Source organism: Vidua chalybeata, chromosome 1, assembly GCF_026979565.1.
Source record: "Vidua chalybeata isolate OUT-0048 chromosome 1, bVidCha1 merged haplotype, whole genome shotgun sequence".
Lineage (NCBI taxonomy): Eukaryota > Metazoa > Chordata > Aves > Passeriformes > Viduidae > Vidua > Vidua chalybeata.
In genome coordinates, this window is record NC_071530.1 from 64,861,174 (window position 1) to 64,881,177 (window position 20,004).

The window sequence follows — 20,004 nt, forward strand, 5'->3', positions numbered from 1 at the left end:
CTGCTCTGTATTGATCTCACTCCTCTGCTCCTGAATTTGACTGAGATTCTGTAACTCCAACTCAGGCAGGTTGCCATTAAAGAGTTATTTCTGCATTAAACCAGCAGTATTAAACCCTCAGAGGTTCTCATATCCACCTTCTGAAATACCAGAGATGTCCGGCCAACAGATTTGCTTTCATTCCATTCCCTGCCATAAAAGTCAGGAATTTGCCCATCCAGCTGACCTATTAAAAATTAGCCAGCATTCCCTGAAAAAACACACCCATATGGCTTGCAAAGCATCACTTAGTCTTTTTGCACTGTTATGCTTCATTCCGCAGAATTGCTGATGGTGTTATAGCTTCAAGTTTCTCCACATTAATTGCAATTATATTTTTCAGTCTTTTCCTGCCAACCAAGCTGCTGGCTTTTTGTCACACGTGTTCCAGAAAGAAGCAGTGGATTGCTGTCAGCTGGCTCCCGTCTGTTTTGCCATGGAAGGAAGGGTGAGGTGCACAACACAGGACTTCTGCAACTGAGGAGAGAAAAGGTATGAGATACATGAGTTACATAAAAGTAAGGGGTATGTAGAAGCTTAAAACCCCACTAACCAAACCCTGGAGCCTCTTTTTATACAATATTTGATGGAGTAGAAATTGTTTCTATCCCTGGACGAACTGCTGGGCTGGGACTGACTCTAGACTTCCACCTTCCTTTGTCTCAGTGTCCCCATAGGTGAATCAGAGATGAAAATGCCAGACTCCTCGTCTTAGTTTGGAAAGACAGGTGTCTGCTAAGGAAGTCAGGAGCCTCCCCTGAAATGGAAAAAAAAAAAGTAGTCCCCCTTCCTCCAAATTGTTACAAGTTTGAAATTAAGGAGGGCTCTCAGGCAAAAATATGGGAGCAGGAATAACAGTTCTTTATTAGGGAAGAAAATAAAAAGATAAAATAAACAATGCAGTGAGCCAAAACAACACTGACAGAGTCAGAATACAACCTGACACCCTGTTGGACAGGGTGTTGACAGCAGTCCGATTGGGAATTATGGCTGCAGTCCTCCTGGAGTGTCAGGTGTGGTTCTGTTGGAGCAGTGATCTTGTAGAAAAGGGTGTAGTCTTCCTGCAGTGGAAGAGGCAGCTGTTCTTCTGGGAAATCCAGGGCCAAAAAAGCCATGCTGGTGTTCCAGAAACTCAAGATTATATCCAGGTAGAAATGCTTGGCTCCTCCCTCTGGGCAGAGCATCTCACAATGGGATGCTGTAACTTTTATCAGTCATGCAGTGACATTCAATAGCCCATTATCAGCAGATGTCTGGGGGGAGTGGGGGGTGGGGGGAAAGGATTGGTTTGTGGAAGACATAAAGAAAACTGCCCAATTAAGAGAAGATAACTGCCACACCTCTAACAGATGGCAATTGAATACATCTTGCCTTGCAATCCAGGACACTCCTATATGAAGTGCTTTGGAACCTGCTGATGAAAAACATCCTTTGTGGTGATGTGCCCTATGGGCACATAAAAATTATTTTTGTGGCACATAAAGGCACTAATACATATGTAACAAATAGGTGAAGTTGCAGTGAGAGATAAGTAAAGATCAACAGAGCTCCCACTATCTTGGCTGAAAAGAGGCACTACATGCAGCCTGTTAGAGCCCAGCCTCCACACCAGATGAGTTATGGATACAGGGATGTGCAGGGGGGTCTTTCAACAGGGATAGAGAAGCCTGTTGATACCTGCAGATAAAGGAAGATGCATGTTGAGAGCTGTCACATTTCTCCCTAGGAGATTCTGGTTACAAAAATGCCCACATGTGCAACAAAATGCTTCCTTGGTATCCCCCTAGTTTCTGGAAGGCCATGGGTGTGTGTTGTACAGATGGTTTTGTGTGCTGGGCACATGCAGGGCACCAGCAAATTTTGAACCTGTGGTGATGCTGTGCCCACACATGCAAAAGGCTGTGTTTACTGGACATCCAGTGGATGCCTGGTCTGCCAGACAACCAAGATGATGATCCTGGATAAAAGTACAAACCTAAAAATCAAATGCTGGCTTGGCATAGTGTCCATGCAAAGGCAACAGGAGATATTTAGGCAGCTCATCTGTGGCTCCTCTTTTCCTGCACTTACTTGGCTGTTGGTACCTTCTGGGCTCATTCCTCCACAAGGAAAATTTTGTTATGTGTGTATGAGTTGCCCACCTGAAAAAAAACCACGCTATTTTGGGCTTCACAGTGAAGGGAAGAGCTGCATGGCTAAACTTCTGCTGGGAGTTTGGGAGATTTCTGGGCTTCATGAGCAGTTCCTCAGATGGGTGGGCAGAAAGCATTATAGGCAGGGCCATGGCTGTGTGGGCTCACAGTTGCCCCCAGGCAGGTGACCCAGCTCTCTCACAGCCCTTTGGCACCAGCGCCAGGCCATCACCACTGGCACTCAACCTGCTCATGAAGGGCGTGATCCTGGTCCCCTCTTTGCCTCTCAGGAGCCTCTGTCATGGCAAAGAGCTGGGTTTTGGTTTCGGGGGGGAAGGGAGGAGAGCAATTACCAGGTGTGAGGTTATCTCCAGCTCCTTTGCAGGGAAGTGCTGCAGGGAGCTCCTTGCAGATCAAAGGAAGAGGGGCACATCAAGGAGGGGGGCTTACCAAAATACTCAGCAGTCCAGCTCACTGGCTGAAACATTATAAAAGCCTCTTTCTGGGGGAGTTGCAGGAAGTCCAGCTTTTTTTGGAAGGAAGGTTTGACAGGACTTGTGTGATAGATAGTGTGGAAAGTTTCCAGGGAGCAATTAAAAAGGGGTAAGGGGGGGCAGACTGTTTTAGCATTTTTTCCATTGCTGTTTGGGTAACTGGAAGAGCTACTTGTGAAACTCTGAAGCAACGGTAAATTCCTGGAGAGAGACAAGATGCTCCAAACATTTTGTTCCTGACAAAAACTGTTCTAAGTTTTGCTCCCTGCAAACAAAAAGTGAGTAAATGCCAAACCAGTCATCCAAGTAACTGTACAGTTCAGTGCTTGTTTTGTACCCTCTCTTTTGGGCATCTCTTCTAAACAGAGGGAGTTTTTTTCAAATCCTCTTCTTTCCCTGTCTAGCTTGACATTTCTTTAGAACATCTTCATATTCGCTTTGTAAGGCAACAAATTCTGCCTCTCTGTTCTATTTTGTCTCTCCCCTTCCCTTGTGTCTTCTGTGAAGAGAACAGAGAAATTTCTTCCGCATATTAAGAAGATATTCCTGCACCAGTAATTTCTGTTTTGTCTCAGGCAATCCATCAATCTTGTGTGATTCAAAGGTAATGTCTGTATGTGGCTTGTATCTGTTTCTACTGAAAAGATTTTTCTATAGCAATATATTGGGCAAGCCAAAGTTCTTCCAGCCATGAATATGAAATGAAGGTAAAAAAATTATCCATTTAAACCAGACTTCCATAAGTCAGTTGAAGGAGCACTAAACAGTTATAGGCAAGAAACTGGCAAGATCACTTTTTGCCATGCAAGCTGAGATTTGATTAATTTGGCAGTTTTTTGACTAGAAATCAGAAGAAAGTTTTGAGAGTCATGAGAGGAAATCAGGGATTTTTTTGCTTTTAAAGCTCTTTAAAACACAGTGGTGCTTCTCCTCCCCTGGAGGTTTATGAGCATGGAGCAACTTCTCTATTTAATAAAGAAAGCAAGAACAGCAAGAAAGACTGAAAATCTTTTCCAGGGGTGGTGGGGCTCAATCTTCATGTGATAACAGACCAGAAAGTGTGTTTTCTGGAAATGAAGTCCTCAGCATCTTGGTTTGCATAGTCCAAATCCACAGTCATGTATCTTGCTTTATCCAGTGCTGAGGTCTAATTTAGAAGCACTCCGCAGTGTCAAGCACTGAACATGGCCTGAGGCCTGACTGACACCTCTGGAAATCTCCTTGACCTCCCTTGAGAGGCATCTCTCTGCAGGTTGGACTGCCTGGCCAGAATGAATTTAAGTTCCCTTCAGTGGTAGGAAGGTAGCCAATGCATATGAATGATGTGGAAGAGAAGGTTGCACAGTATGAATAATCTACTTCCCCTGATGGAAACAGGATGGTTGTAATCAACATGTTAAAAAAAACAGAGAAACCTCTTTTTTGAAAATGATCAACAAATACCATATGTGTGACAAGTCTAACTCAAGAGCAGTAAATTGGGAGTCAGTCAGCAGCATTGAGGATGCCTTGGAAGCCTCTTGGTGGTAATGAAGATTTTTTTCTGGGAATTAAGTCTTTAAAACTGTGTTTTTCTACCAGGTGTGGGAATGCAAAATTAATGCAGATGCAGTAACCATGGCTTAGTGGAGAGGCTGTGGGCTGATACTAAGAAGATCTGGTTTCTGTTTTGGGATGTGCTGATTGTGACATGGAAAAATACTTTATGCTAGATTTAGGAAAGTTTAATATTTTTGGCAGTCACAAATTCAGTTTTATCCTTCTGTGCTCCCAACCTTTCTGTGCAGTTAGTTTTCCAATTATTGAATCTCCAGGGTCAAAGCTTTTAACCTCCAGTCTGGAAGCTACTAACAGTCTGCAAGATATCAGAGGGTGATTTGTGGGAAGTGCCATAGTTTAAAAACTAAATTAAAATATTGCCAAAGGCATAATGAACAGTCAGAACAGGGAAAATACAAATACTGAACATCCTTAGATGTATTTGTCTACAAAGAGAAGCTGCTGTGATAGTGTCTGCACAGAACAGCCTCTTGATTTTTTTCCTAAAAGATATAATTGCTCAGATATATTGCTCTGGATTTGAGGAGCATCACTTTCAGTGCATGATTTTGTCACCATCATTCCCAAACTTGTGTTTCTCAACCTGTTCTGCATTTGGAATCAAAGTTCATCTCACCTCCCCTGACAGCAAATCTGGAGGTGACAGTATATTCCCTTTTATGCATGAACTCTGAAGTTAAGGCATAAGTTCAAGTTGTAGAAGAATCAAATTCAAACCCCTTATCTGTCCTGAGGGAATGTGTAATCCTATCTGTGACCTTTTGGAAAGTTGTTCTTGCATTCAGGCTCCCAGCAGCTCTCAGCCTCTCCCTCTGACTCCCTAGGGAGTATTTCCATCCCTCCTAAGCCAGGTATGACCTTGCAGCTCACAAGAGACAGCCCTTGCTTGTGAGGAGGTGGGCACACCTGAGGTCCAGTGTTTGCTCAAATTAAAAGCTCAGCATTTCAGTAACATGTTTGTTAATAATGCTCTAAAGAAAGGCAGAGCATGGAAATGGGGAGCCAAGGCATGAAGTGAACTGGGACAACCACTTATAGAAGTGATAAACAAGCATTTTTCACTTGGAGCCCCTACTGCAAGTGAAGAACGTGTATTTCCTGTATTTCAGTTTCTTCATTTTAGCTTGGTCAACAACTTGTTTATTAGAATGAGAAATTAATTGTAGCTTAAAAGATTTGTAAATTTATTTTTCCTACCCAGCAGTCTTTGAATCAGCTGAGACATCAGGACTACTAGAGATCTACTCATTCCAGGCTGTTTAAGCACTTGTTAGCAGTTATTTAATAAGCATCAGTTTTCTTTGTATGATAATACAGTCAATTTTAAATACAAAACATGTTTTGTCATCTTCTTCTTTCATATTCAAATCATTTGCTTTGACTTTATTTGATAACGGAAAGCAATGCTGCCTTTTGATATGTTATTATAGCCTCATTTCTATCCAAAGGCAATTCAGCATAACTACTAAGAAAAAAAATGAATTACCTAGTAAGTATGAAACATAATTTATACTTTTGTAATATAATAAAAGGTAAACATTAAACATTTTAAAGGTAAGAGCATAAGCATTTGAATAAAAATGTCATCTGTTTCAGTATTTGAACATATACGTATCACATTTTGAGTTAGCAAAATAAGAAAGTATGAAATACAGCAAAAGTCTTCAGTTGCTGTGGAAGAAATCTCAGTGGACACCAATTACTAAGCATGAACTGCTCTTTGGAAAAATGATTAAATACAAATTCAAAACAGGAATAAAACCTGATAACATTAGCTGAGTTCACTTGCTTTCTCCTTTAAGTGACAGTTAAAATAGATTGTTTAAATCCCCCACACATGAATCACTCCACCCAAGCTCATTTTTCACAACAGGAGGTAGCGAGTTTTCGTGCCTCTGCGGTCGGTCGAGAAGGAGGAGGAAGGCGGCAGGCTGCTAACCGTGTCACTGCTGGCTGCCGTTTCACTTCACCTCTTCTCGCTCCTGGCCCTCCCTCACAAACAGCTTCCAGAAAATGCACTTGTCTTACCTTGCTCCCTATTGCCTTTCCCAGGAGCAAGGCACTTGTGTTTTCTGCCTGGCCTTTCACCTCTCCAGACACACATCTCTCTGCCCTTGTCCTGTTTATGCTTCCCACACATCTCTGGTGATGGAGAGGTACCTCTGAAACTATCAGATAGGTCTGATCACAAATGCTTGAAGGAACATGAGATTTCCATGGAAAGGCAAGTCACAACAGGTCAGGCTTCTAGGACGTGCAGGAAACTGGGACCTACTGCATCTGAAGGGAGAAAACCACAGAGATGGGGTTTGGCATCCTGGGAAGTTAGGAGATGAAAAAAAGCAGCCTTGATATGTTGGTTCACCCCAGGGAAAGAGGCTGTTTACTATGCTGCTCCTTACCTGGGATTTATCAATTTCTTTCTTCCCTCCCTTCTGTCTGACTCTCAGAGTCACTCTGTCATTGCACATCCTGCCCACATTTTGTACTAAACCAGCCCAGCCCAAATGCAGCATAACTCCCCTGGATGCCTGTGGGAGAGTTTCAAAATCCCACCAAACCACTGACTGCAATTATACCTCCTTGCAGGAATAGGAAGTGAGCTCTGGGGCATTTCTAAGGGCAGCCACGTCCTTCTGCTGATATGTTGCTGTGCATGCAGGCTACCAAATTCCCTAATGTCAGCTATTGCCTCTGAATTATTCCAAGACTGTTTGCCATTCCTTTTGGGTTGTGTTGTTTTGGTTTGGTTTTGTGTTGGTTTTGTTTGTTTTTTTTAAATAAACATTCTGAGTGTAGCGTGCTGGCAGCCATCAATATTCAGATCAAATATCACTGTGTGATGTGCTGCCTGGGGGATAAAGAGAAACAGGAGATGACATTGGGTGCTGCTAAAACTTGTTATCTATTGCTTAGCTCCACTGCAAGTCTGATGGCAGAGAACTGAATCAAGGCAGGTTTGTCTGCCTTGACGGAAAGGCATAACTGCAGGATTCTAAAGCCTTGTGACCGTGCATATTTTGGGAGTTTAATGCAGAGAAGAGCAGGATTTGCACCCACATGAAACTGCTTTGAATCTAGGCTTAGGGCATTTTCTGTGAGAAAAGAGTTGATATTTCCTCCTCCTTAATTGTCATGAAAATGAATCACAACTTAATTCTGGACCATTTTCTATGCCAGATGAACAGCACAGTGACTCTTTGTTCAGATATCTGAAATGATAAAAACAATGCAATGATAAAAACAATGCAGTGCTTAAATCACAGAGATTCTCCTTCCCTCAGTTGGTGTCTGAAATGTCTGCATTTTTTCAAGTGTGAAATTAATGAAAGAAAATGTGAGCATCTCTCCTTTTGAGATGAGCATGATTTCATTGCAAGTGCTTCATGCATATTTTTGACTTGCCTTTGAGCCTTGCCCAATCACAAAGTTCACGACACTGGAAACTATTTCTCTGTGCAATCAAACCTGGTTAAGTCTAAAGTCTGAGTGTAAAGGCTCTAACCTGGATTTCTAAAATAATTTGCAAATGTGATTAAAACCAGCCTAGCTTTTCATGGTGAATTATAAAAATTACGCATGTGACAGAGATATTAACCTGAGCACCGCCAGTGATTGCATTGCTGCATTCAGCACTCTCCTTTGTCTTTTGTTAGAACAATAGGAGCACAGTCACACATTTGACAGTGTCCCACATAGGGTATATGTGGGACACAGCCTGATGGGTACTGCATTAGATTCGTGATTCCATACTGTCCTTAATAAAGCTGCCCTACTTTCCTTGTTGCTGTGATTTTCTAATATTAGAAGTGCTGAGTGCTATCACGTAGCCTTATTAATATTAAAAATATATATTCTCCTATTACTGAGAGATCCTCATTCATCCACTTTTGGTCATTTGTCCTACACTGAAAGGTGGTGTGTCCTTAAGCATTAGAAGACATGTACACATCTGCAACATTATCCTGTGCACTATAGGTGAGACATGGCACAACTGGAAGTTCCCTGCCTAGCCTTCACTTGGATGAGAAATTATGAAGTCCTTTCATGAGGGTTTATTTAATAAACCACAGTTGCTGCACCAGTTTCTAAAATGCTAAGTATCAATTTTATTCCTAATGATTAATGCTTGAAGCATGATGATGATATATATAGTTATCTGAGGTATTAAAATACTTTTGAAGAAACATTCTTCTATTAAATAAAGTTCCTTTGAAGGACATATTTTAATTGCAAAATGAAGATTAAGCCTTGCTTAAGTATTAACAGGGAATTCTGGTGTGGAAATTTTATCTGTTTATCTTGAGTTGGGAGTCACTCTCTAGCAGTTGTGATTTCAAAGACCATCTCAAAAGTATAATCTCATTAAAATAGGTGCCTGGTTGCCTGCCTCAGTTTGCTGATTTCATGAGAGTCACTCTCTCCTATTCATTTTGACATTGGTGATTCAGGCCTGGATACCAGAAATCATTTTACCTTTGTGTTCGTTTGGGCACATGAGGGCAGAACCTGTTCTGAAGGAGGCAGACACGGGGCAAGGCAGAAAGAGGAAGAGGAAGCAATTAAGCCTCATTTCAAGAAGGAAGTCTCCAGCTTCGAAAAAGCCAAGAAATACCTTCGGCTCTTAGAAGAGAGAGAATTAAAAAACCATCTGATGGTTTCTTTGTTAACAGGAAACCGGTGCTGCAAGTTTCTGATCCCCTGAAATACTTGACAGCGTACTCTCCTCACCCCATTGTGGATGGGGACCCGAGGGACCCCAGGAATGGGCAGGCTTTCCTCCTCTGACCAGCAGACATTGCTGCTTTCCTGAGAATGACAACACTCAGCTTTTTCACTGCAGACATTGCAAAGGTTCAATATTTGCCTGGATTGAAAAAAGAACCTCCAGAAACAACACAAAATAATGGATTTACTATTGCACATAAAGGAAAAATAGCAAAGAGCCAGGACCCTAGAAACTGGACTGGACTGAATTTACCCTTTGTGTAATTAAACAAGACATGATTGACTATTATTGACTTAATGAAGCAAGGTCACAGAGGAGGTAATGCAGGCCAGACTTCAACACAATAACATCAGTACAGCTGGCAAATCTAAGGCCTGAGATTTAACAGTTTAACAGTCTTAAAGAGCATGATTTTAAGGGAGTAATAGCTGTACAGAGGCACACCAATATCTGAAAATGTCTGAAAGCAAACTGCACTACAGTCCATGCTTGTGCTTGTCCTAGCATGAACCTAGCTAATGGGTTTTCTCTATTTTATTTTCTCAATGCATAAAGAAGAAAGTTAATGAACTTGCTTTTGTTTTTTTAGATTAAAAATAATCACAGTACCAATCCACAGCTCTGATTCCTTGTGCCATAAATTGAAAGTTGAAATGGAAACAAATGAGGAAGGCTGCCCAGGATCATAGGATCATACTTCAGGCTGGCAGGGAGCTCAGTAGATAATGCAGTAAATACCACTGCCTCAGTACATTTCCCTTCCTAGCAGGGAAAGAGAAGGCTGGCATTTCATTGTGTCCAGGAAGCTAACAAATCCAGACCTTTGGACAGTTTATAGGAAAAGTGCAAGTTTCAGTACTGAATATCATTAAAAAATATATATGTAAAGACCAGCAGCAGGACACAAGCCTTCATTAGATGAGAGCACTCTCCAGAGGCAATTAGCTGCATTAATCTGTTTCCAAGAAAGAGATTGGGATTCAGTATCAGCACCTGCGATTCAGTATCTTTCTAGAGTGCACAGGATATGGGCTTGTTTCAGCAGATAGACAGAAATTCCTTCCTACTCTGCCTGAATAACCGAGCTTTTGTTAAACAGCAGCAGGTTTTCCATTGTGAAATGAAACTGATTTGCAGCACCCTGGAAGGCTGTACAAGTCTGCAGTATTTAGCATACCTGACAATTAAAAATTATTCATGCAACAGATATATTTTCCGTTAAAACCTGTAACATAGCTCTTTCCATTACGGTTTCTTGCAAGTCACATTGAAATCCCAACTACTTTTTGAGACAGGTCAGTTGAGGAGGGAGGCGACTGATTCCAGCATGGAATGAATTACACTTGAGTTACACTCCTTGGCCACTTTTCTTAGAGCACAAGAGCTCTTTCTCCTGGTGTATAGGAAATTGAGCAAGGCAGGCTGGAAAATGGCATGGCTGAGCACAGATCTGCTCCTCAAACTGAGGAGTAAGAAAGAAATGCACGGGCAGTGGAAGCAGTGCCAGGTGATCTGGTGGAAGAGTACAGGGATATGGTTTGAATGTGTAGGGATGGGGTCAGGAAAGACAAGGCAAAGCTGGAACAGGACTTGACAAGGGATGTGAAGAATAATGAGAAGGGATTCGATACGTACTTAGGTCAGAAGATAAAGGCTGAGAAGAGTGTGCCCCCCTTAGAAGCAAGAGGGGTGAACTGGTGGCAAGTGATATGGAGAAGGCTGAGGTACTCAATGAATTCTTTACCTCAGCCTTCACTGGCAGTCAGGCTTCCTGATCCTCTGAGTGGGTGTGGGGGAAGTGGAGTCCCTTCCACTATAAGCAAAGAGCAGATTCAGGATCACTTGATGAAGCTGAATAATCACAAGTCTATGGGATTGGATGAAATGCATCCCAGGATCCTGAGGGAACTGACTGCTGTCACTCTCCATCACATCTGAAAGGTCATAGCAGTCAGATGAAGTTCCTAGTAACTGGATAAAGAGAAACATCGCTCCAGTTTTTAAAAAGGTGAGAAAGGAGGATGTAGGAAACACCAGAGTGGTGACCCTCACCCCTGTGCATTGGAAGACCAAGGAACGGATTCTCCTAGAAAATATGCTAAGACATATGGTGTGGGTTCAGTGGAGGCTATAAAGGTAATGAGAGGGCTGGAGCACCTCTCCTGTGAAGACAAGACTCAGAGAGCTGGAGTTGGTCAGCCTGGAGAAGAGAAGGCTTCAGCAAGACCTCTTTGCAGCCTTCTGTTGCTTTAAAGGGGTTTATAAAAAAGAGGGAGAGGGACTTTTTGCATGGGCAGATAGTGACAGCAAAAGGAGCAATAGTTTTAAATTTAAAGAGGGAAGGTTTAGATTAAGTACTGGGAAGAAATTCTTTACTATTAGGGTGGTGAACCACTGGAACAGGTTGCCCAGGGAAGCTGTGGCTGCCCCATCCCTGGAAGTGTTTGAGGCTGGGTTGGATGGGGCTTTGAGCAACCTCATCAGTGGAAGGTGTCCCTGTCCATGGCAGGGGTGTTGGAACTAGATTCCCTTTAAGGTGCCTTCCAAGCCAAACCATTTTATGATTCCATGACTTCATGATAAAAGAGGGCTTTCTAGGAAAGCCTGAACCCTTTCAAATCCCACCCTGCATGGCCAGGCTTAGACACCTAGAAATCACAACACATGCTTGCTTTCATCCACTCCTGCATGAATTACAAAGTGATGATTCTCTGCTATTTTCATCCCAAAGTAACATCTCAGATGTCCTGCAAGCAATGTGCAATGTAATATTGCTAAAGTAGTAACCCCTTTGGCTGCACATTACAGCTATTTGCACAGCACTTAACAAGTGTGATATGACACAAACTACTGCTCCAAACTGCTTTTCAGAATTAAGAATTTCTATACGACTCATTCCTACTGTTGTTTTTTTTTTTTTTTTCCCAGTTAAGTACTAATATGACAGTCCCCTTCTCCGTGGATCTACTTACATAGTTCAACAACCACGGATTTGCTAAGGTGGCTTAGGAAGCTTTAGCTATTGCTGCCCAGTCCATAGAATTTGTCCAGGGTCTCTGGAGGCCTGGAAGAAGCCCAGGCAGGGCAGTAAATAGACCAGGCACATAAAGTTAAATATGTTGTGGGCAGGAATTATGCTTCCTCTGCAGGCCCGGTAGCTGGCGCTGTGCTCTAGGTCTGTCTCAGGAGTGGCCAGTTTGCTGAAGGCATGGTGGGAATTTCATATGCAGGTACGTAGCATGCAACACATCTGATGATGCAGTGCTTGCAAGTTTGCTGGCTCCTGCATCCGCCCATGTTTCTGTCAAGAGGGAATGACTGATGTGAGCTTTAAGCACCTATTACACCATCATGGGTCCTGGCTGCACCCACGTAGCTGTGTGTCTCTTCCCTGCTTTCATCAGGTGATCCCACGTACATATCTGCTAACAGGTTCTCCCCCTGCTTCCTCATGTTATTGAACTGCGATAGACAGGAGCTTAGGAAAGTCAGCCGGACCAGAACTGTAAGTGTATACCACCTGAATGTCCCATTTTAGGTGCCTAGTTGTCCTCAAGCACCCAAAAAGACCCAACAGAGAACACTGCACTCATTTTCTCTGAGCCTTAATTTCTCCACGTGTAAAGTGAGAATACATGCACTTGTCTTCATAGGATGTCACAGGTTATCAAAGAGTGGAAATTGTGCTTGTTTAGGTCCTCCTCTGTGCCTTAGTGAACAGAGCAGCAATGCATTCACAACTATCTTGTTAGTAATGTGGTTTCTTGAAGCTTTGGTGGCTTTCTCACAGCCCAGCCACACTTGGCATACACATCTCCTAAAGAAAGGCTCTGGAAAGTGGGAAGAAATAAATGTAAAAATCATACTGAAATGGCTCAGAGACCCCAGGCATGGTCACAATTATCACTGATCAGAACAGAAGAGGGCTGAATGTATTATGAACCCTTTGCTAGCAATGTGGTCTACTCTAGTTTTTTCTGTTGCATGTTGGACCATTTAAGACTACAAATGTTAAAGCAATTTCTGCCTTCAGAACTCAGAGCAGGAACTTCTGTGGATTCTCCGTGGAAATGCATTCAAAGAGACACTAAAACAAACTTGCTCTTCACAAGAACAAATTTCTGTCAGCTTGGGAAACTGCCAGTTGTGTGGCATTAGATGTAAAAAAGGATTTGAGCAACTCATCTCAGACATCCTTTCTCGTGCTGCACATTAAAGCTGTGGATGAGTCAGTACAGCTGAGTAGGAGAACCAGACAGGTTTCAATCACCACTTTTCCCCCATTTCTGAAGCAATACTATTTCCATGCAAATAATTTCAACCTCAGAGTTACAAAAGAAGCCCAGTAGTGGTGATTACTAACCTCATACCCCAGAAGGAATTGACCGGTTAATGAAAATTCACAGCTGTTTCATGTTTAAAAACACTGATCTTTGTAAAAGGAAATGATCTAATTAATCTTAAAATTCTGGAAATTGATAAGTATCTGAAGAGACAGCAAGCACCATTTCAGGATTTTTCTGAAGCTATGTCTTATTCAGCTCTTTCCCTTCTTGTTCAGATGGATGTATAAGAGACTTGAGAAACACAGCTGATGAGTCTGACTTGATAAATGTTTAAAAATCTGAAAAAGAACAGATCTTTAAGTACAGAGAAGTATAAAAAAAAAAAAAAAAAAAAAAGCAGTGTGGCTTCCTGGTATTCCATCAGGTGGATCTTATATTTGTTTTGAGTTGAGCAGGCTCTGGAATTGAAAGCTCTGCAATACTTGGAAAGATGGATTCACAAATTTGGAAAGTAAATTGAGAATGTTTATTGACTAAGTGGTATCTGTATGTGTGAGACCACCAACTTTCTGCATTTTACTTATTCTAACAGATAATGCTTATTTAATGCTTGATTGATTTTTATACCTTTTATTTATCCTCTTACATCTAGTATTTTCAACCTAAAACTACCTTAATAATAATAAAACTAAATACAAAAGCTAGATAAAACATTTTTTAGGTAGTTAAGTAAGACAGTTTTGAATTTTTGCAAACAACTGTATGAGAATCCTGTAGAAGTGCAATTGAGCTGGGATTTCTCACAAAAAGTTGGCAATATACCTTTTACAGCCATTGTACAGTACAATGACCTGGAGCCACAAAACTCAGCTGAAATAAGTAAAATAAATAGAATTGTGACTGCCATATTTTATTAGTTTCCTGCAGGACTCATTACAGAACTTAGAAACAGACAAAGGATGTATGAGACATTTATGGTTTTGTTTATTTTTCTATGTGCAACTTTATTCTAATATCTTACTTCTGTTTCCAGAAGAAAAATCAAGAACGAACAAAATCACTGTCTCTAGGTGAGAAATCTCTGTGTGTGTGTCTTCATTGAAGGAAGCTTTAGCAACCTTAAGAACAAAATGCTGGTGCCCTTGACAAGATTCACGTGTTTAGAAGTGTGAAGGAGTAGGAAAGGCTTTGTAGTTCAGTACACTCAGCCCAGGGAGCCTTGGTCCTGGTTAGACAGAACCTTCAACGTGAGGCACTTAGTTGTTGTCTTAATGTCTTTGGTTTTGCACAAAAAAGTCTTGGCAAGATTTCTGATTTCAAGTCAGAAATAACTGGCAGCATCAGTGATGTGGATTTGAGCAAAGATTCTGCTTTCACTCACGTTTGCAGTTGCCTACGGCATAGTGAGGACACAGTCTGTATCCTGAAAGGCCAATTGTCCTTCACTGCCTTCCCTCAGTCCTTCTGGGTGCTCATGAAGACAGGCAAGTGTGGCAATAGGTGGCCCTATTTCACACAATTAATTGAGAAATATTTGACTCTGCTCAATACAATCAGTCTGCAGTATGTCCCCAAATGTCTCTGCAAAAAATGAGGGGGAACACAGGGCTGCTGCAGATGTGATAATTCAGGTTGCTCACAGGTTGACTTGGCTGCTGGAGCGCTGAGGGCTAGGTGCCATCTTCATCTGCCCAGTTTAACACTTCAAAGTTATGTTAACTTAAATGGAGAAAAGAAATTAAAAAGCAAAGCAAGGAAAAATTCTTTCTAGGAAAATAGTGTGTGGGTGAGGATCTATAGTGACACAGAGCCCCCAGGCAGGTGCAAAGAAGAGTTGCTTTATTGCAAAACCCAGGCCTTTTAAAGCAGCCATGCCTTTATCAGTTACATAGCTTTAAACCATAACAAATATAATTTAACCAACCATCACACACTAGGATGTGGACACATGATGGTTATATAACTTGTTTTTCTACCCCTAATTCAGCTGAGTCTCTTTCCCACAGTCCTTTTCAACTTAGCCAAAGTAACTGGCCTGAGCCATGATTTTATAAGGCCTTCCTTTTGTAAAATTTTACTTATTGGCAACAACAGTGAACATAGCAGAATGTAATAATTTCATTAACTAACATAATAATTTAATTCCCAGTTTGAATGCATTACTGAATATTTCCCAAAACAAGGAGCTTACATAGAACTTCATAAAGTGCCTGGTGCCTACTAAAATAAAAGCTATATATTGAATAGGCACATAGCATCTACTTCTCTTCAACCATCACATATTTAGTCTGTTCCTGTAACCTAGCTATTTTTCTGGGTTTTTTTTTACTATGCACAGACAAGCAATTAAGACAGATATTCCAAATTCTCATCCTGGGAACAACCCCTATCGGCAGGTTTGAATGTTTGATGGAGAGCCAAAAAGCAGTCTTTGTATTTTAAAGAAAGGTAATATCCCTGTGGTTCTCTGACAAATATTTAAATTGTCAGAAGCCAAAGAATATCCACCTCCTTCACTTCAGTGCTAATAGTGCATGGAAAGCAAAACATGTTTAACTTGCATCAAGCCTTTCAGTGTCTCTGCTTTTTGTAATAAAGAAGTGCTTGCTGTGAGATGGTGGCAGGAAAAGAAAAAGCACCCCAACTCTTTAAAGAGTATGAGAGAAGAGTGCTGGCTTCCAAGCTTAGTTTTTTGAACACTTGTGGGTTATATTTCCAACATTGTCCCTGTCACATTTCCAGGAGTCTCATATAGGAAAGATTTTTAATTTAATTTGTCTTACACTTTCCTTTTCCCTTTACTTTCTTCTCATTCCTTCCTCCCTTTCCTTCCTTCCTTCCTTCCTCTTCTCTTCTCTTCCTTTCTCCTAGGAACTGGTAAAGAAGATAATATGTGGAAAAATGTCTTTATTCTTATTCTCTAATTGGAGGCAGGATGTTTTGTAGCTTTTCTTTTAACGAGTCAGATAGGCACAGGGTAACTGTGTGGCACTCACAAGAGCTGATCTGCTCTCATGCCGGCTGATCTGTGCGCAGAGGCGGGGCAGAGATCCACCTCTGTGGGAACGAGGTCTGCACAGACCTGTGTGAGGCCAATGGGCACCACAGTCCTCACCTGCTCCCAGGCCCACCTGGCAGCCTCCAGGTTGGCAGGAGGGTGGCTCTGGAGGCCCAGCATTCAGCCCAGACAGGGCAAAGGTGGGATGAGCAGGAGCTGGCACAGGGCACCATGCTGGAAGGTTTTCTCTTCTGGAAAGGGAGCTGTTACAAGGGCATGTAGTCATAGGACAAGGGGCAATGGTTTTAAATTGAGAGAAGGTGGGTTTAGATTCGACATTAGGAAGAAATTCTGCACTATGAGAATGATAAGGCACTGGAATAGGTTGCCCAGAGAAGTTGTGGCTGTCCCCTTTCTGGAGGTGTTCAAGGTCGGGTTGGATGAGGCTTTGAGCAACCTGATGTAGTGGAAGGTGTCCCTGCCCATGGGGGCTGGAACTAGATGCTCTTTAAGGTCCTTTCCAATTGAAGCCATTCATGGTTTTATGATTCCATGATCCGATGTGTTGCAAGCTTTGTACCTGCTTATGAAATCCCTGACACGCCTTCAGCAAACCCAGCATTCCAGAGACAGACCTAGAGCATAGCACCAAGTGTTGGGTCTGCAAAGAGGCATGATTCCTGGCCACAAGCAATTTAACTTTATGTGCCTGGTCTGTTTACTGCCCTGCTTGGGCTTCTTCCAGGCCTCCAGAGACCCTGGACAAATGCTGTGGACTGAGCAACAGTAGCTAAAGCTTCCTAAGCCGCCTTAGCAAATCCGTCGTTTTTGAATTATGTAAGTAGACCCATGGAGAAGGGGATTGTCATATTGATGCTTTGCTAGGAAAAAAAAAGGAGAACCGATGTCCCAGTAAAGCTGAAGAGCCTTGATATTTCTAAGGGAAGTGAATGAACAACAGTCGAGTCTGGGATGGGTTGTGGAGATATTGGCTGGGCATCCCGGGCGAGTGGATGTGGTGGGAAGCACAGGTGGTGGAGCTGGAATCCGACCCCGTGCACGGCACTTTTCCGGGTTCAGAGCAGCTCCCCTCGTGTTCCGGGACATCTCCGTTCTGGAGGACCGTCCCAGGAGGAGACGGACCGCAGGGCGATGGACACGACCAACTCACGCCAGTCTGCCGCTGATGCTCTTCCAGCTCTCCTGTGCCTTCACTGGGGCGTGACTCCGACGACTCCCCATCACCACGACCCTTCAGAGGTTCTCCCGTGGGGGAAGAGGTGGAGGAAGGAGGGAAGTCTCCGGAGATGCCCCGATACCGACCCGCCAGGAGGACGGCAAACCCCGACGGTGCCGCGGAGCGCACCTGTGGGCGATGCCCGCATCACGTCCCCGCATCCCGGGCGGCTCCGCGCGGCGGAGCATACTCATTAGATGATCTCCTGGCGCTCCCGCCGCTCCCTGGGCACGCCCCGCGGCGCCGGTGCCGGCAGCGGGGCGGTGCCGGGGCGGGCGGCCGCCAATGGTGTGGCGGGGGCGGTGCGGGCGGTGCAGGAACACCCGGGAGGTGACAGCGACGCGCCGCCCTCCCGGCGGCGAGCGGGCGCCGGCGAACATGGCAGAGGAGCGGCGCTGAGCCCGCGTCGCCGCCCGGGAAAGGGCGGTCGTCCCTGCTCGCCCGCGTCCGCCAAAGGGAGCGGAGCGCCGGCGCCTCCGCGGGGCTCTGTGTGATGGTGGGGACATGGCGGGGCAGCCGGCGGCCGCGGCGCTGCTGAGGCGGGGGGCGGCTGGTCCCGGCCCCGGCGGCGGCAGCAGTAGCAGCAGTATCGAGCGGGGGCTGCCTCCCTCTCCGCGCTGAGAGAAGGAGGGAGCGCCTCGCCTCGCCGTGCCACCCGCCTCGCCGCCGCCATGCTGCCCGGGGTGGGGGTGTTCGGCACCGGGCTGACGGCGCGGGTGATCGTGCCGCTGCTGAAGGCGGAGGGCTTCGCCGTGAAGGCGCTGTGGGGCCGCACGCCCGAGGAGGCGGAGGAGCTGGCCAAGGAGATGAGCGTCCCCTTCTACACCAGCCGCATCGACGAGGTGCTGCTGCACCAGGATGTCGACCTGGTCTGCGTCAACCTGCCGCCGCCGCTCACTCGGCAGGTCGCCGTCAAGACCCTGGGTGAGTGCGGGCGGTCGGGGGCGATCCCGGCTCGGGATTCGCGCTCGCCTCGGGATGAATGGAATTGAACCTCCCCCCTCAGCGCGGAGTTTTCCCTTTGCTTTACTCTTCAGCCCTCTTCCCCATTCCCCGTGTCCCCGGAGAGGGGCTGGCCGAGCCGCGGGTGCAGGCCGAGGACCGGCGGGGCGCGGGGGATGGCGCTGCGGCAGCTCGGTGTGACATCCCGTATCCTCGGTCCTCGTCGGCAAGGTCCCTCGACACCGGGGACCCGCCCCTCCGGGATGCTCGGGCAAGCCTGGGCAGGACCGGGCCTGACACCCGAGGGTGCGGGAGGAGGGAGCAGGTGTCATCCGTGTTGTGGTAAAAAGGAGAAAGTCTCGGTAAAAGGGAGGAAATAACCATCCCGCCCGCCGGTTCCCATCCGCTCCTGGCAGGGGAGCGGGAATCCGAGCATCGCGCCCGCGCTGCTCGGGGGACGCGGGTGTCCGCGCTGCCCCCGGGACCCCAGCTGCGAACCAGAGAGGGAGGCAGGAAGCGGTGACAGCAGAGGAAACGCTTAGCGAAGCTCACGTACAAAGGGAAGGAGGGACTGAAAAAGTAGGCATGCACTGTGGTGAGCTGCTCTGGTTTCAGGCGTGCAAAAGCGGGCCGCATCTCTCTTTCTCCTGTGTGAGCGCAAGTCTGGGCTTCACTCTTCCAGCTTCGGGATCTCTAATCCTCGGACACTGGCTTTCCGATGGATTTAAGTGGAAGCACCCTTGGCAGTAAAGAAATCTTAATTTGTCCCTTCAAATATAGGTGACAAAAGGTGAAAATGAGAGGAAAAAGCTGTGAGGTGTAGTCACAGAGCACATGGAGGTTTATGAGCCGGGGTGATTGCTATCGCTCTCGGCCTCATAAATGTGTGTGGTGTGTCGTAGTGTTAAATTGCTACTAGCATAGTCATTAGAATTAGTCACTATTCAAATGCTACTAATGCCACAGCCAGCTAGTGTTTTCAACATTTGAAATTATGCAATTAAGGAAATTAAGTCAGTGCATAAAGAAAAAATCCTGCTTCAAGTACAGTGTAGGCATTTGTCTGGAATCTTTGCTCAGTGTTACTTTCTGTACTTGGAAATGCTTGTTCTTTGAGTCAGAATATTTGCTTTTCTTTTATAATACACTTGACTTTTTCTAGAAGATGCTGCAGTTACACCAAAAGCCTGACTTGCTAGCCAGAATGATATGTGAATGAATTTGTAATGTAGAAGTACATATCTCACAAAACACATATAAAGGACAGTATAAGGTAACAAGGTTCCACGTTTGACACACATTAATTTGGCGACAATTGTGTCAGTTTTCCTGTGACGCTCTCTTCCTGCAGGTGTTGCTCATGGAAGTGTCCCGGCTTGCCTTGTGCTATTAGAGGTAGAGTCTCATGAGATTTCAGGCAGACACAAGGCATCTGTTTCTGAAATTTCTGAAATAATAAAGAAGCGCAATTGGTGTGCTTTCTCTCAGAGGGCCAGACACATGTCTAGCATAATAAAGTGATAATGTTTTGTCCTTCTCTGAATATTTGCAGATTAAAGAAGGAAAAAAAAAGCCTGTTCTCAAACA

The 20,004-nt window shown here is 44.5% G+C and overlaps 1 protein-coding gene across 3 annotated transcripts in view; it reads left to right on the top strand.

Annotated features, from left to right (window-relative positions):
- The first annotated feature begins 516 nt into the window (after window positions 1-516).
- Window positions 517-20,004, top strand: part of GFOD1 (glucose-fructose oxidoreductase domain containing 1) — an 82,870-nt gene continuing 63,382 nt past the window's right edge. For 2 of the 3 annotated variants that reach the window (XM_053943451.1, XM_053943460.1), the window contains exon 1: window positions 18,056-18,399. In XM_053943451.1, the coding sequence (XP_053799426.1) occupies window positions 18,147-18,399 (253 nt within the window). In that variant the 5' untranslated portion in view covers window positions 18,056-18,146. Of the gene's footprint in view, window positions 532-18,055; window positions 18,400-20,004 lie in introns of those variants that run through there. The other variant, XM_053943465.1, reaches the window with a different exon arrangement.